Source organism: Cebus imitator, unplaced genomic scaffold, assembly GCF_001604975.1.
Source record: "Cebus imitator isolate Cc_AM_T3 unplaced genomic scaffold, Cebus_imitator-1.0 Scaffold154, whole genome shotgun sequence".
Taxonomy (NCBI): Eukaryota; Metazoa; Chordata; class Mammalia; order Primates; family Cebidae; genus Cebus; species Cebus imitator.
In genome coordinates this window covers 566,673-584,931 of record NW_016107469.1, presented here as the reverse complement: position 1 = coordinate 584,931, position 18,259 = coordinate 566,673, and the positions used below count along the sequence as shown (strand labels likewise).

Sequence of the window (18,259 nt, the reverse complement as noted above, 5' to 3'; positions counted from 1 at the left end):
GGCTTTTGTTTCTTTTTATAAAGATTTAATTTTTAAGAGTATACAACCTACAGAAAGAGTACACAGAATAATATAATAAATACTGGGTTATGATTTTTATCTCAGTGTTCATTAAATGTAAAATATAATATAGAATGTTACTACACAAAGTAGAACTCTGCAGGGACTTTTAAAAACTAATTTTCCTTTCTGAATGTCAGGAATTAGCCTTAGGAGTTCATAGCCACCTTCCAAAATCTTCAATTTGGCTGTCCTAATATAAACAGGGTCTTTTGTGAAATTACCAGGTACTGTTTTGATTTTTAAAATAACACTTAAGACATGTATTATCCTTTAATTAGAAATAATATCCTTTCAATAAATAGACACTCTACATTGCTTTTTGAGTACTTATAATCAATGGCAATTAGAAATCATTATTTGAGTTGTCAAGAAGTTCTAATAAAATTTCTGGGCAGCATATTAATTTAAGGAAAAGAAACATCTTCTAGAATTCTCAAGAACCATTAGCACTGACTTATCTTAATGAGCTGCCAGCAAGAGGTCAGTGAGGTTTCAGCGAGAAGACTAGTAGCTTTCTTTAAAATAATTTAGATTCACCTGATTGTGAAACTGATTTTTTGAAGGGGGAATACCTGGTTTTCCTTTTCTTTAAAAAAAAATCCTATACTCACTTTTAAACGCTTTTTTTTGAGACTTACTAGTTTTCAAAATGTTTATAATGCTGCCAACATATTAATCCTAATACTACAGATTGAATAAAAAAGCTTTCACCACCCATTATAAAATAAATCTCACTATATTTCAAATACCTTTATCTTATTTCTCTTTATGCCCTTTATTAAGTTGCAATACTAGTTTGAATTTTATAAATATTACCTGAATCATCTAAAAAAGCTTATTTTAATAATTCAGAATAGAAATCAGCATGGTTCCATACCTTAACCTTCTCAAATTATTTGAAAACCGAAAGACTAAATTACACTTATTTTAGTATTAGTGCCAAAAGGAAACTAGCTGGTGCCAATACTCATCTAATTTTTAAGCGCCTTGTTTCTCTCAGCTCCAGTATTTTATGAGTATGTGAATCTTCAATAATTTATGCTAGTCCTGTTCCTTATCAACGTGGAAAACCACAAGTTGGCTGGCATCGAGACACTCTCAGCCTTCCTGTGAATCCTGTATTAAAACCAGTTCAAGAACTTTGGAGAAGTTTTCAACTTCTTAAGCTCCTTGTTTCTTATTATCCTATGTGAAAACTGAAAGTAAACAATTTCTCTTACTTACTCATACTTTGGAGAAGTAAATCTCAACTGAGAGATATTCGAAAGTAGAGAATTTTACTTACCACATTTTCTTTATCACAATATGAACGGAAATCACTTGATACAATTGCAGCATACTGGAGCAGCACTTTGTTGATAGTCTAAGAAAGAAAACATTGTGAACTTTACTCAGGTAAATATGTAGTTTACAAATATGCTGCAAAGTTTAATCCTAAATTACCTTCTTGCTGTCTTTTTCATCTTACTTCTCCATTTTCTTTCTCTCTAATAACCATTTCTGAGCCTAAGAATGCCTTCTGCTTTCATTAATTATGCAAAGCAGTGAAAAATGAGACACGTTAATTAAATTTTATTTCAATTACTTAAACATGCGTTAATGAGTTTGCACCCTACTGCTTTTATACACAGATTAAATTATCATAAGCCAAATGTAGGCATGATTTTCTTAGAAGAGATAAGGCAACAATAGTAGTAGAGATGTCATCTTTTTTTTTTTTTTTCTCTTGTTACCCAGGCTGGAGTGCAATGGCGTGATATTGGCTCACTGCAACCTCCACTTCCTGGGTTCAAGCAATTCTCCTGCCTCAGCCTCCCAAGTAGCTGGGACTACAGGCGCAAGCCACCATGCCCAGCTAATGTTTGTATTTTTAGTGGAGATGGGGTTTCACCTTGTTGAACAGCATGGTCTCGATCTCTTGACCTCGTGATCCACCTGCCTCGGCCTCCCAAAGTCCTGGGATTATAGGCGTGAGCCACTGCGCCCAGCCTAATGTCATCTCTTTTTATAGAAAAGTAAAAACAACGCTGGGTGAAGTGGCTCATGCTTGTAATCCTGGCACTTTGGGCTGAGGTGGGTGGATTATGAAGTCAGAAGTTCAAGACCAGCCTGGCCAAGATGGTGAAATGTCATCTCTACTAAAAATACAAAAAATTAGTCAGGCACGGTGGCAGGCTCCTGTAATCCCAGCTACTCAGAAGGCTGAGGCAGGAGAATTGCTTGAATCAGGCAGCAGAGGTTGCAGTGAGCCGAAATCATGCCACTGTACTCCAGCCTGGGCGATAGAGTGAGACTCCGTGTCAAAAAAAGAAAACTAAAGACAAAAAAAGCTTTAATTTTCTTTTTCATACAACATATGTCTGAATTTTCCTAGTGGCTCAAAATCAGCTGAGGGAGACACTCCAAAGAGTTAAACTGAAGAAGAGATGTTTAATTTATAAACCTGAATTCATCAAATTGACTATAAACTTGCGTTACACACTTTGAAAATCACAAGGAAAGCCTGAAATGTGAGATAACATGCGGACAAAAAATTGATACTTTGTTGAAGTACACAGTGATGTGATAATATGCAGCAACTTAAATAGAAAGCTGACCTTGGAAAATATAAAATCTTATCAGGCAGCAGACCAATAAATCCTGGTAAACAGATGGCTGATCAGACTGAATTATCCTCCAAATGTGTCTCTTCAAATTTAACTTAGGACATAATGCCGAATTACTTTGGACTTACCTGTGAAATACTTATTTGTTTGTACATATGAACACCACTCTCAATTTACAGCTTCTTGATAACCTTATAAACTTGAAGAATCATTATATTGTATTGCATACACAAATACATATAAATACAAACCATAAACCAGACTTTAGGCAGTTGTAATTCAGACATTATAACTTGCTTAAGGTAAAGTTTGGGCTGCATGAAAATCCTCTACAACTCAGTGCCATATGAGATTTTTAAATTCTTATGATTCTGATTCCCCTACATCCTTCAGCTGCCGGGTGACATGCCGAACAGCCTGGCTTTTGTTTTGTTTTCATATTTGCTAAAGAAGAGAAAGGAAGCTTGATACCCTTTACAGCATTCTCAAAGTATGCCCTATGATCGACAGCTTGATTCTACTTCATAGGAAAACCCCAGTCCCTTGAATTTATGCTTACAGACAAGGAATCCTGGGATCTCACATGTTCTAGACTATAAATGCCAATGGTTAGCCAGCCAGGATGGGCTGCAGGTAAGAAAAGTTCACAGTCATATCGAATATAGCTTAAAGCTGTGTGCCTATGAGCCGCAAGTACACTTCTGTGATAACTCCCATCTTTACTAAGTACAATGTACACTTGAATGAGAGTGTGCAATGTAGATTTTGTGGGTAACTTCAATTTCATTCTACTTTATTCAGCTAAGTAAGCCACAGCCACACAATAGATCTTTAATATTAATAAGCTGTTGCTTATGACATGCCTAACTTACTGGTTCTCAGAATGTAGTTCTGGAATCAGCAGCATTATAAGCATCACTTGGGAACTTGCTGGACATGCAAATTATCTGGTCCTATCCTAAATTGCTAAGTCAGAAATGCTAGAGGTGGGCCCCAGCTGTCTGGGTTTTAACAAGTCTAAGGTAATTCTGACACATACAGTTCTGATGCAGGGAGGGTGGAGGTAACTCTTGAGAGGGAAGCAGTGATGGAAGAGGTACCTGGCAAGGCCTGGAAGATAGGAATTCTGGGTGTGTGAGCTTAGGTCCTGATTTTACCTTTGGGGAACTACTAGTCTTTAGAAGAGAGCATAGTGCAGAGAGAGGCAACAAACGGCCTAGCAGGGGTAGTTGCATCTTGCTCTAAAGAAATAGTCAAGAGGAGCAGAGGGCTCTTTTATGGATGCCTATAAAGAGCTGCTATTCAGAGTTCCAGATTAAATGACATGAAATTCTAATAGGAGTGTGGCAATACAGAGAGTGATTCTGCTGCATTTAAAGGATCAGACAGGGTGACTAAAATATCTTTCAGCTACAATCAATTCTGATTTGACATGCGGCTACTGGTGGAGCATAGATTGGGATGGCCATCAATTACTCAGACGAAGGCACTGTGGCTTTCTGAGCTAATGACGCCGTGTTAGGAGCAGGCTAAATATCTTGTCAACACTTCCAGTTGTGTTCCATCTAGTGCATTGCTCTTATGGTTGGTAAGATAAGAAGTGCGGTTCAAAATCCATCTTTTTATTCACATTTTATGCATGGAACCGTGCAGTATTAGAACAACACAAGGAAGACAAGAAAATTGTCATAATTGGTTCAGCCACATTAGAAAGGTGACTTCACTGATTGATGTAATGTATTTTAATACATCCACCATAAGTTAGGGTCTTCCATTTCTGCCACCACAATTGCCTAGGCTTGACCTTAAGGGTAAAAGTTTGGAGATTCTATTCTCCAAATTTCTAACTTAATTTGATCACATCAGAATGAGAAGGGAGTATAGTTTACGGATTGAAAGGATTCTATCCGTATCATTTCTAGTTGGGTGCTTTATTTCAATTATTTAAACGTTTTCGGTCTGTTTCATCATGGATGAAAATTAGGGAAAATAATAGTACCCATTTAATTAGACAGTCATGAAGAATAAGAAAATGTATTAAGTTATTAGCATATAATAGTGCTCAATAAATCATTATTATTATTTTTTTAAATTAGAGTTATGTTCCCAGAGAACAAGGAGTAGAAATATGTGTGCATCATTTACCACAGTGTCTCCAGCACCTGGCAAACAGCCAGACTCATACGCAGGACTGAATATTTGTTGATTTGTTTTTAAGCAGTATTAAAAATATCATTACTTCATGTCTCTTTTTAAGAGACATGAAGTAATGTCTTGTCAAGAGCAGCAGTATAGTCATAAGAATATTAACTACTCATGTGCCCATTTTATCACTCATCACAGCTTCTGAAAGTTCTCTATATGAAATTTGAAGCATTTTGTTTGGTACATTTTTCAGTCTTAAATCCTGTTTAGTAAGAATAAATTGTCCCTTTAAATCCCATTTTAAAATGCAAAATCTTTAAAATGTTTACAGATATAATTGATATATCTTATCTCCATGAGATTGTTTAAATCAACATAAATCCCATAAATATAATGGGATTTTTAGTATATTTTGATATAAGAATCCCAATCCTGATAAGGGTAGAGTTTTCGAGACTAAAGTCACATCTGATGAAATAAAAACAAATTCTAATAGTTTGCAGGTCTTGTGAAATGGCTAATTAGAGTAAACAAACCATTTTTATCTACTTTGTTACATAAAATACAAATTATAGATAGAAAGGCTGATAATAGTAAAAGAGATTTGGCTGATTTGACTTATTATTATATTTATGTTTAATTGACTTTGCTTTTAATTCATTATTCTGTATAGCAAGTCACTGCAAGAGTTAAACAGAGAAATGCTGGCAAGAGTTCTTTAAATCGTTCTAATGAAATAGAATTTCTTTTTCAGTGAAAATTACGATTTTCTTTTTTTCCAGAAAATGCTTCTCATTGTTCTTACATTATTTCCTTTTGATAATTGGATATTATTGAATTTCCATGGATTAAAAATGTTTTACTTGATTGATATTTTTTTTACTGTGCCAATAAAAGCACACATCTCCTCAGTGAAACAAGAAAACTGATTTTTTTCTTTTGCTTCAGAGAATGTGTTTTCCTGAGTGTGATTCTCATTTGACCTTCCTTGACCTCCCACATTTTTATACTTCCATTCAGCACACTTGGTTATGCCCCAGCAGGCTTATCGTGGCTAAGTTCAGTTTTACAGCTGAAGAAAAGTCAGAGCTACCAAGGGGTGGAATGCGGGCTGGGGCCCAAGGTCTAGGAATCTCAATTCAGCAATCCTTGTACTCTGTTACAGTGTGATCTTGTCTCCCAACTTACGTAACCTACATGACTGACTATTCTGAGGGTGAATTCAAGTTACTTTTCTAATTTTGGGTACAATTATAATATGTTACTAAATATATTTACCTAAATATATTAACTGAGATTTTTAAATTCTCATATGTTCCTGCTTCCCCTGAATCCTGCAGAATTCCAAGAATAGTATGTGACATACTTTTTCAAACACTGTCCCTAATGACCTGGTTTCATCCTTTGCTTGGCATTCACCCAAACACAGCTGCTCATCAAGAAAAGACTCAGAGAATTTTTAGAATCATTCTCCGGCAGATTTCACTATATTGGGAAATTAGAATCATCTAAGGGGACTAATAAAGTCATCTCTAAGAATAATTTAAATGAATGAAATTTGGCTGTTATTTAATATTTTAACAAGTCGAGGTTAGTCTTCCTAATTAATAAAGACTTGAGATCAGACTATGTCATGGCAAATAAATATAACACAGTTTAGCATCTGTCTGTCTCTATCTGTCTATCTTTCTACCTGTCTGTCTATCTGTCTATCTATCTATCTATCCATCCATCCATCCAACCATCCTCTGGGCCTCCTTCAATTTCTGAGATGCTCTGATTACAGCATTTGACTTTGTCATAGTTGTTTATAGCTTTGGCCCTTCCATACAAGTTTTTTGAGGACATACTATGCTTATTCATGACTACATCTTTTAAAGTGTCTTATAGCATGTGCGAGTGAGGCTTATCAGCAAGCACTTGTTGAATGAACAGCCTAAAACCTCAGTCATCATTCAATACATGGAATCAGACATATTTAGATCAGCCAGACATAGAACTGTGTACGTAGTTTCCCTAAATTACTATGTTTCTCATGTCACTACCCTGCATAAGAATCAGATAAGAATCTTGGAAACAACTGAACTGACTAGTACAGACTTGCAAATAAATTAAGGTAGGAGTGTCAGAGAAGACTAATATCACAAAATAACAACATTTTTTCAGATTGTCATAGACCCAGAAAAAAATGACTCATTTTATTTAACCCACCTTTGCAAATCTTCTCATTAAGTGAGATAATGCTTCAGGATTAGGGCATTCCAGTTTCTTAATAATCTCAAAGCTCTGATTTAGCTGAGCAAAGACATCAACCACTGAGCAAGAAAAGAGAGCATGATCGGATGTCTGCTGGAACTGTGGGGAGAGGAGGTGAAACCAGCCCAAACAGTACATTAGAGGGGCAATGGAAACATTCTCATTGTTTTCCACAATAACTGAATCTCCCATATCCAATATCAACATTTCCCAGTAATAAAATGCTTACCCACTTTAAAATCATTAATCTCCTTTTCTAGAAAGTGTAGTGGAACTAATATGATGGGGCAAGCTGCTGCTAATTGGTCTTTCCACCGCTGAATTCAGGAACTGGTTCTTTTGTATTTCACTTTCCCCACAGGCAATAGGTTAGCTTAGCAAGCTGGTTGTAACTCAAGATTTTGGGAGTTGCTGCAGAGGGACTGGGAGAGTGTCTGCTCCTAATCTGGAAATCCTGGAAAAGTTCCAGGACAACAAAGATGTTTTGTACAAGCTTATGGAACCTGTAGATTCAGATTAATGTAAGAATTAAAGAAAATCTTGGGGGAAATGGGTGACTGGATTTTTTCTTAAATAAATTTAAGCAAGTTTCTAGTTTTCTGACCAGACCACAGCAATTGTATTTTAAATTAATTTTGGTCATTGGGAAATGGAAACAATTAATAACAATGACTCTGATGATTCCCATTAGGTTAAAAGCAAATGATGTGACTGAATCATGACAATGAACATTCTTAATTTAAACTCACTCCATCTTTTTTGTCTCTTCCCAGTGCTCCATGAAGGAATTCCATTGACACATCTTCATTTTCGTCTAGCCACTGCATGACAAAAGGTTCAAACCACCTGTAAAAAATTAAAAATATTACATACCACAAAGGACATCATTCACATGCAATTAACAGGAATTATGCTCTTTTTGCATAGGAGAGTAATTCAGAATCAACAATATCCTTTCATTCTCTCTTGCAGTTTTGCTTCCTTAGAGACCTTTACCTGTTCTCCATCAAATCAATCCCCTTCTCTCTACCTCCAACCTCTCCCTCCTTCTTGGTTCTTCTCATGCCACTTCAATTATGCTTAATTCCCAATAGTTACTCTGTAATTCCCTTCAAAATTCAAACTCCTGTAAAATGTAGACCTTGTGTGCTCTCTTCCCTATCAACCCATTTCCTCATTTCTTAATTCTTTGCCATGGAGCTTCTACCCATTCCCACTAATCTGTAACTGATCCTGGGTGCTTACCTTGGACTTCATAGTTATGATTTATAATCCATGGACAATTGGTTTTTGCAAATGATTTAAGATAATATTTTTCTCCTTTCTGAGCATCCATTCCTTTTTCTGTATGTATGCCCAGACGATCGAGCACCATTTACTTAGAATACCATTTATTCCCCACTGCATTTGCATCTCTGATGCAAATTAGGTCATGCTATACATGTGAATTTGGTCTCTGAACTATTTTGTTCCCTTGGTTCATTTGTTATGCACTGATATAGTTTGGATCTGTGTCCCCACCAAATCTCATGTCAAACTGTAGTCCTCAATGTTGGAGATGCGGCCTGGGAGGAGGTGGTTTGACCATGCAGGTAGATTTTTCATGAATAGTTTAGAACCATCCCCTTGGTGTTGTTGAGATTGAGATAGTATGTGAGTTCTTATGACATCTGGTTGTTTAAAAGTGTGCAGCACCTCCCGCCTCACTTTCTGTTATTCCTGCTCCCACTATGTGAGATGCCCCGCTCCCCCTTTGCCTTCTGCCACGACTGAAAGCCTCCTGGGGACTTCCCGGAAGCAGAAGCCACTAAGTTTCTTGTACAGCCTGCAGAACTGTGAGCCAATTAAACCTACTTCTTTTTTTTTAACCTAGACTTATGTATTTCTTTAGAGCAGTGTGAGAACGGACAGAGAAATACATTAACATGACACTATCTTAACAACATTCTTATAAGATAATTGATAATGTAGTTCTCCAGTTTGTAGATTGCCTTTGAATTTTTAATCACTTTGCATTTCTACATGCATTTCTTGTCAATTTGCACAAAAATATCTTTTGGAATTTACACAGGGTTTCATTGAAACTGTAGGTCCATGTAAGGAGAATGACTGTCTTTATAATAATGCATTTTTAAGGAATGTTACATATTTAATTTAGTTTATCTTAAATTTCCCTCATAGCATTTTATAGTTGCTTGAAAAGATGGCTTGTACACCGTTCATCACATTTATTTCTGGTGGTTTTAATGTTATTTAAATAGTATAGTTTATATAAAATCTTCTAGTTGTTTGTGGCTATAACACAGAAATTTAATAAAGTTTTAAATAGACCACATCTACTTTTAAAATTCAATTTCAAACAAGTTATGAATTTTCATCTACTTCCAGTTTTAGCAGCATTCTACAAAATTGGATATGCCATATTTTATTAGCAAAATAATTCAAAATATTTTGTAATTTTTACCATGATTTCTTTTTTTCACTTGTGTGTATTTAGAATATCCTTCTGAATTTCTGTATTTAGTTATGTAATTATATTCTTGGATTTGATTTGTTTCTCAATTCCACAGTGGTAAAGAATATATAATACATCATTTCCCTCCTTAAAATGTATTAGTTTTGTTTTACAGCTCAGGAGACAGTCTATTTTGGTAAATGTACCATGTGTACCTAATAACAATATGTATTTTATCATTTTTGTTTATAAATGTTATATCAGTGTTATTGTGTGTAAGCATTGTCAATGAAAAATTGTGGAACCTCTGGGCGGTCAGATATAGATATAGAAATGTAGATACCTGCATAGATAGATAGATAGGTATGTTTTATTCATATTGTTCAATCTCCTTTGTTCTTATTACTTTTTGGGATCTGAATTTTCAGTTCATTGCTGAAGAAGCATAATCTCCAATAGTCATTTAGTCCTGCTGTCTGGTAGCTTTCAATTTTTTGATGAATGTTACATATTGCCCATGAAAAGCTGTGGACCTTTGATCTATACAATGATGGGTTTTAGGTTGGTCTATTTCCAGTTTGCCATTATTTTTAGGGTAGAGACTTTCAAAGATCTCACCCGAAAGCCTGGAATATTTATAATATTCCTTCTCATTTTTTTGTACACAATGTATGATTCCATTTATATAAAGTATAAAAATCTATAAAACTAAACTATGCATCAGATGGTGGTTTCTGCTGAAACAAAAGGAGAGGCTGTTACTGTAAGTAGGCACAAGGGGGATCAGCCTTGACCTCTAACATTTGTCCCTTCAGCACTATGAGACTGCTAAAGTCTCTACTTAGTTCCAAATCACTTAGTGGCCACTTTCTACTTGATTTTTTCTGCCTCAATCTCAACACATAGGCAAATTAGGCATCAGAAAATGCCTCTGTGGGAACTGCCTGTAGAATGTTTTGCTCATATCTCTGTAGTTTCCTTTTCTCTGGGATCTGGGTCTCACAAACCCAAGCAGTCTTCATAGCTCCATCACTCATCCTGTTTCTCCAGTCCAGGGAGACAGCTGTAAACTGTGCTATTGTTGGCTGTTTGCTCTGCAACCCCTGTATCGCAAACTGGCAGATGTATGGAGGTGAAGAAGATGGGAGAGAAGATGTGACAAAATATAGGACTCACCTTAGTGCATTTCTCTTTTCTCAGGTATCTTAGATTCTCAAGTCCTGGTTGCCTTTGTTGTCTTTCTGATGCTGTTTAATTTTATTTAGCTTTTTAAGTTGGCCAGAGAACATATTAGTCTGATTTTAGTTTAGTGTAGGGTCTCTAGACAAAGCCCACAGCAGAAGTGTCTGGCAAATAGCTCCTGTGTTTTACTTCCCTATTCCTGACCAATGACTCTACCAACAACTTAGGCATACAGACTTCATGTTTAACTCTTTCCTCTTTCTTATTTTTTAAACTTGTTCATTTCAATAGGTTTTGAGGGGAATATATGGTATTTGGTTACATGAATAAGTTCTTTAGTGGTTATTTCTGAGATTTTGGTGCACCCATCATCCAAGCAGTGTGTACTGTACCCAGTGTGCAGTCTTTCTTCCCTCACTCTGCTCCCTCCATTTCCCCCAAGTCCATTGTATCATTCTTATGCCTTTGCATACTCCCATCTCAGCTCTTATTTACGAGTGAAAATATATAATGTTTGGTTTTCCATTCCTGAGTTACTTCACTCACAATAATGGTCTCCAATTACATCCAAGTTGCTATGAATGTCATTATTTCATTCCTTTTTATGGCTGAATAGTATTTCATAGTGTGTGTGTGTGTGTGTGTGTGTGTGTGTGTCTGTGTGTGTGTGTCTGTGTATATTCATAAATATTATTTATATACACTACTCATATATATATGCATAAATATTTATATATGTAAATATATATCTATATAGATATCTTTACCCACTCATTGATTGATATGTATTGGCTGGTTCCATATTTTTGAAATTGTGAATTGTGCTGCTATAAACATGCATGTGCAAAGATCTTATTTATATAATGACTTACTTCCCTCTGGGTAGATACTCAAAAGTGGGATTGCTGTATTAAATGGTAGATCTACTTTTAGTTCTTTAAGGAATTTTCACTTTTCCTCATTCTTTTAACCCCATATATCTTTAGTTGACAAATTCTGTAAATTCTCTCTCCAAAATTTCTCTCCCATGTCTTTAACCTTTGCATACTTACTGCAATCACTCTATATTATCAGTATAGCCTTTATTCAACATAGTGACTGCAATTTTATTGTATTTATTTTAATTTTGTTTTATTTGAAAAAAAGAAATTGTATGTATTTACCAAGTTTAACATATTGTTTTAAAATATATACACATCGTGGAGTGACTAAATTGAAATAATTAACAAATGCATTACTTCATATACTTATTTTTATGGTGTGAACATGTAAAATATGTTCTCTTTGCAACATTACAGAATATAAACAGCCTGGTACTGGTACCAAAACAGATATATAGACCAGCTGAACTGAAAAGAGGCCTCAGAAATAACACCACACATCTACAACCATTTGATCTTTGACAAACCTGACAAAAATAAGCAATGGGGAAAGGACTCCCTATTTAATAAATGGTGCTGGGAAAACTGGCTAGCCATATGCAGAAAACTGACACTGGACCCGTTCCTTACACTTCATACAAAAATTAATTTAAAATGGATTAAAGACTTAAATGTAAGACCTAAAACCATAAAACCCTTAGAATAAACCTAGATAATACCATTCACGACATAGGTATGGGCAAAGACTTTATGACTAAAATACCAAAAGCAATGGCAACAAAAGCCAGAATAGACAAATGGGATCTAATTAAGCTAAAGAGCTCTGCACAGCAAAAGAAACTATCATCAGAGTGAACTGGCAACCTACAGAATGGGAGAAAATTTTTTGTAATCTATCCATCTGACAAAGGACTAATATCCAGAATCTACAAAGAACTTAAACAAACTTACAAGAAAAAAACAAACAACCCCATCAAAAAGTGGGCAAAGTATATGAACAGACTCTTCTCAAAAGAAGACATTTATGGGCTTTGTGCGGTGGCTCACACCTGTAATCCCAGCACTTTGGGAGGCTGAGGCGGGTGGTTCATGAGGTCAAGTGATCAAGACCATCCTGATCAACATGGTGAAACTCCACCTCTATTAAAAATACAAAAATAAGCTGGGCGTGGTGGCTCATGCCTGTAGTCCCATCTACTCAGGAGGCTGAGGCAGAAGAATCCCCTGAACCAGGGAGTCGGAGGTTGCAGTGAGCCAAGATTTCGCCAGTACACTCCAGCCCAAAAATAGAGTGAGACTCTATCTCATAAAAGAGACAGAGAGAGAGAGAAAAAAGATATTTATGTGGCCAACAAACTCATGAAGAAAGGTCATCATCATTGGTCATTAGAGAAATGCAAATCAAAACCACAATGAGATACCATCTCACAGCAGTCAGAATGGTGATCATATAAAAAAGTCGGGGGAGAGATGCCAGATGTAGGTGATGGGGAGGAAGGCAGCAAATCACACTGCCACGTGTGTACCTATGCAACAATCTTGCATGTTCTTCACATGTACCCCAAAACCTAAAATGGAATAAAATAAATAAATGGGGAAAAAAAAGTCAGGAAACAACAGATGCTGGAGACGATGTGGAGAAACAGAAACACTTCTATATTGTTGGTGGGAGTGTAAATTAGTTTGACCATTGTGAAAGACACTGTGGTAATTCCTCAAGGAGCTAGAACCAGAAATACCATTCGACCCAGCAATCCCATTACTGGGTATATACCCAAAGGATTATATATCATTCTACTATAAAGACGCATGCACATGTTTGTTTACTGCAGCACTGTTCACAATAGCAAAGACTTGGAACTAACCCAAATGCCCAACAATGATAGAGTGCATAAAGAAAATGTGGTACATATACACCATGGAATACTATGCAGCCACAAAGAGGAAGAGTTCATGTTCTTTGCAGGGACATGGATGAAGCTGGAAACCATCATTCTCAGCAAACTAACACAAGAAAAGGAAACCAAACACTGCATGTTCTCACTCATAAGTGAGAGCTGAACAATGAGAACACATGGACACAGGGAAGGGAACATCATACATTGGTGCTTGTCAGGGGGTGGGGGACTAGGGGAGGGATAGCATTAGGAGAAATATCTAATGTAGATGATGGGTTGATGGGTGCAGCAAACCACCATGGCACGTGTATACCTTCGTTACAAACCTGCACATTCTGCACCTGTATCCCACAACTTAAAGTATAATAAAACTGAAAAATACACTAATTATAGTGACCCTATGTGTATTAGATGTCTTGAACTTATTCCTCCTACTTAGCTAAAATGTTGTATCCTCTGACCAAAATCTCCCCAACACCCTATATCTAGTAGTAAAGCATTTTTAAGTTATCCCACTATCCCATTACTTCTTATATACTTTGTATGAGAAAAGTTGTATTAAAGGGCTATTCTAATCTCATCACTGAATCACTCATTACCTTCTAAATCTCCTCTCTGCCCTCCATTCCTTGCCTCTTTCAACTGCCACAAAGCCTAATGAATGTGGTACAAGATTCACAACATAGAAATCTACCTCAAAACTACTTTTCCTACATTATATTTTAAAACATTACTTTCTACTAATGTTATACAAATAAAAATATGCCTCATCTCCTATGGATGATAGCTCATTTGTTCTTACCTTCATAATTATGCTCATAACTTTCATTATCATCATAATGCTTTTTCTCCCTCTTCTTTCTGTAACCTGGTCTCCACAAATATTGTGTGGAGTTCCCAAAACAGCAGTAAATTCTCTCTTCTGTGAAAACCTATTGCACTTTGCTTATGCTCCTGAAATTAGCACGTATTTCATTTTGCCTTGCTTTATCATGATCTTTGAGCTTATCGGTGTCTCGCAGAACATAAGTTCCTTTCTGGGTAGGATCTTGATCTTATTTTCTATTGCTCTACAGCACCTGCCACAGTGTTTGACATAGAGAAGATCCCCTTCAATAGAATAAAATGGAATTCTAATACATTTCAAATGCATAGTATGACATGTGTTCTTGTGTGATTATAAATGTGTTTGAAAAAGGGATATTTATGGAAAAGTTCCCTGTTAAGCAACTATTTCTACTTTAGAAATATGAATTCCTAAGAGAGTTGAAAGTTTGAATAAAAAAAGAAAATGTGATTAAATAGGTCAATATACAAGCACCAAACTTTCCCCCCAAAATCTGTGTAGTGGTACTTTTACAGAAAATCATTCATTTTATCACTTGAGTCATGTCTTATTATGTATTTGTTTGTCTTTGAGTCGAATATAATATCCAGGTAAGGGATGCTTGAAATATGCAACACAATTCAATTAAATATGGTTCCCAAAAACATGCAAATCCTTTAATGTTAACTTTATAACACAAATTTATTCATTCCAATGAAGATTATGTGAAGAGGTTTTAGTGCTGCACAATTCAGGTGTAACTTTACAGGACTGTGAATTTAGATCTGAGGGTATGTGTGTGTAAAAATCACTACTTACAAGGAGTATTCAGGAACAGCATCCTTGAAGGCAGGAAGTTCACGTACATATTCATTATAAAACCATTTCACTTTGAAATGCAAATTCATATAATCGGTGCTCTTGCATAACCGCTGCTTTTCATGTTCTATAACAGATAAGATCAAATATTTAATAAAGCTTGGTTTGCCAACAATGCTGCTATGTTGCAATCTATTTTTATTAATCGAATTTCTAAAAGGAAGAAAATAGTACATTAAAGGTAAAGGTATAATGAATTGCTAGAAGCAGACCTAAAATTTTACAAAATGCAGAAATAACTATAGGTCTCACATAGAATAGGTCAAGCAAAATAATTTCAATGTTCTAATGTGTCTTACTGAAAAATGTGAAAAGTCATATGTAGTTATAGAGTAATAACATGCTAAAATGTATCTATTTGCAAATTTTAATATTTTCACTGCTTTTAGCTTGATGCAAAGTGATAGAGAGAATTAAAATTCTAAGCATGCATAAAACATAAGTCAGAAGCCATAATCATTGATTAATTAATATTGGAGATATGAAGTGACTAGATCACATTTCTGGCCGAGTTATTTACCACTTAAAGAATTAAAATAGTTGAAAAGGAGAGAAAATATCTCTCACTTATGAGTCACATGATTTCTTCTTCATTCTGTAGCTTTACCTAAAATTATCTTGCACCCCTTAGCTTTTTTGATTCATTTTTAGCAGGATTTTCTAATATGTGGCATTTCTTTTTTCTCTGTTGCTCAAAAAATATAGCTTAACACTGTTGTTGAACTTTTGTGATGTGGATATACAGTGCTGGGGAATAGAGACAAATAATCATGTTACTGAGCATGTTTTTCTCTGCTGTTTTTCCCTCCTTAATAATATTTGGCCAATTTTGGCTACAACTATAAACATAACCAAACCCACAATATACCTAACTATATCTAGGTTGAACGTGCTCTCTGAGAAGCTCTGCTTGAGGTCTGTGAGTCTTCTAAGAGCATTGATTTATAGTAGAAACTTCCTATACTTTACATTCCAAGCTAAATTCTTAAAACACTATTTGAAGCAATTAGATTGTTACAAACAAATTAAAGGCATCCCTGCTTTCAAAACCTGAATATAGATGGACTGAAATCCCCATAGTGAACGTAAGAGAGAACTCAACCCCAAATCACACATTTTCAAATTATTTGAACAATGAGAAATTCAAGACAAGTTGTAGAACAGAGAAGACAGAAATAGAGAGAGAGGAAGAGAGTGAGGGAGAGAGGCAAGGAGGGAGGAAGGGAGGGAGGAGAACGTAAAGACATATACTCACATAGAAACAAGTAATAATAAACTAACACTTCTAGGCCAAACTCCCAAACAAAATTTTAGTCAAGATGACACTTTGCTTTAGCTTCCTCCAAGTTCATTTCACTCTTTTCACCATTCAGTGTAAGCCCTCCTCTAATCTCTCTCTTCAGATGTCTAGTTTTCCTGTGCTCTTTAAGAGAAAACATTTACTTGATAAACTCAGGTAGAAATTTAACACAATACTACCCTGAAACCCAGACAAATAGAGACCTTTGCTCTGGGACTGATGAATTTAGAAGATTCAACTTATCACAAATATAGATTTATCATTTAATAGCTCTTGGGCTCCTCCTTCACTTGGAATCTTACTCTTGCTGCTGGCACAGAACAAGCCAGAATACTAAATATTTCCTCTGGTGAGTAACACCACCTGCTCACATGATTAACACCCTCTAAGCCCCAGAGAAACATTTTGGACCATCTTTCCTCCTGTGTCCTAGAAACAAAAGGTGACAGTGTCCAAACGCTACCAAAGTTTGCTCAGGTTGTACCATTGCTGACAACAGAAAGCTACTGCTTTGGAGTGTGGGGAGAAATTTGTGCTCTGGAAACACTTAGGTAAAATAAGGGGCAAACTAACTTGCCAAAATCTTCCTTTGGATAGCAGAAATGCAGTAGATTATTGCACAATAAAGCATTATTAACAAGCACCCACTTTCTTACTTTTCTTTGGTTCCACTGTATGCTTCTGAAGATACTCATAAATCACTACAATACCATTAATCAAAACAGGTGCACATAATGGCCAGGAACTTAAGTTTGTATGTGTAAATTTCTATGTTAATATACATGAAGCCTAATACTACTTCTTTGCCAACTAGATGGCCATTTAATGTTAAAATTGTTAATAGTTTTCTATTTTTAATATCTAGATATATGAGGTTTAACAAAATTTTAGCTGTATTCAAATGATTTTAACTTATAAATGTATATCAAATATTCATAATTTGTATTTTGTTTTCATATGATTAAATATTTTGAGTACTTTAGAAAAAATTTCTGAAAACTGTATATAAACTGCATATGAGAACATGTATAGAAATAATTTTAATTTTTGTATTTGAAAGCTTAAATTTCATTTTTGTATAAACTATAGACTTGAATGCATGTTTTGAATACAGTAGCCTTTTCATTTGTAATCCTTTAAATATTAACAAGATGTGTAAACTATGATTGGGTAGAAAAACAAAATACATATGTAAAGTTCAGAAAAAGTAAAGGCTGAAAAGAAAAAAGGAGAAAACATTTCAAAGTGAAGGTGTGCCTAAATTTTCAAAACAGAAAATAATGAGATCAAGCAGATATCACAGGACTAGGAAAGGTATCGTTTCGTTCGGACCACAATAAGCTAAATAGATTTGAAAATTTTTATTATAAGTACATAATTAGCAATTTTGCTAAAATAAAGGTGAGAAAGTATATTTTCTGGTATGCATATATTTATTTAAAACCAAAAATATTACCAATCTAAGCATAATACTCAAATATGCATATTGATAATTACATTTTAACTTTTCAATTTTTCTAGCTTTTGGCATCTTAAAATACACCAATATTGTGTACAGTTTTTATCATGTTGATATAAAGGGTTTTTTTTTTGGTAGGAAGTTAGAACATGTTTTATTTAAAAGTTTATTAGTTAGATTTATAAATTGTAACTATTTACGTCTATGGTACATGGGTCTTCATCTATGCTCTGGGCTCTGCAAAGGTTAGGAATAAGCCTGAATTAATGTGTTACTTCTTCCAAGAGTATTTGCACATGAACAGAATGC

The 18,259-nt window shown here is 35.2% G+C and overlaps 1 protein-coding gene across 2 annotated transcripts in view; it reads right to left on the bottom strand.

Annotated features, from left to right (window-relative positions):
• Positions 1 to 18,259, bottom strand: part of UNC13C (unc-13 homolog C) — a 625,259-nt gene that overhangs the window by 117,092 nt on the left and 489,908 nt on the right. For both annotated transcript variants that reach the window (XM_037743781.1, XM_017543349.2), the window contains exons 20-23: positions 15,132 to 15,258; positions 7,820 to 7,916; positions 7,026 to 7,169; positions 1,349 to 1,426 (exon numbers count right to left, since the gene is read on the bottom strand). In XM_037743781.1, the coding sequence (XP_037599709.1) occupies positions 1,349 to 1,426; positions 7,026 to 7,169; positions 7,820 to 7,916; positions 15,132 to 15,258 (446 nt within the window). The remainder of the gene's footprint in view (positions 1 to 1,348; positions 1,427 to 7,025; positions 7,170 to 7,819; positions 7,917 to 15,131; positions 15,259 to 18,259) is intronic.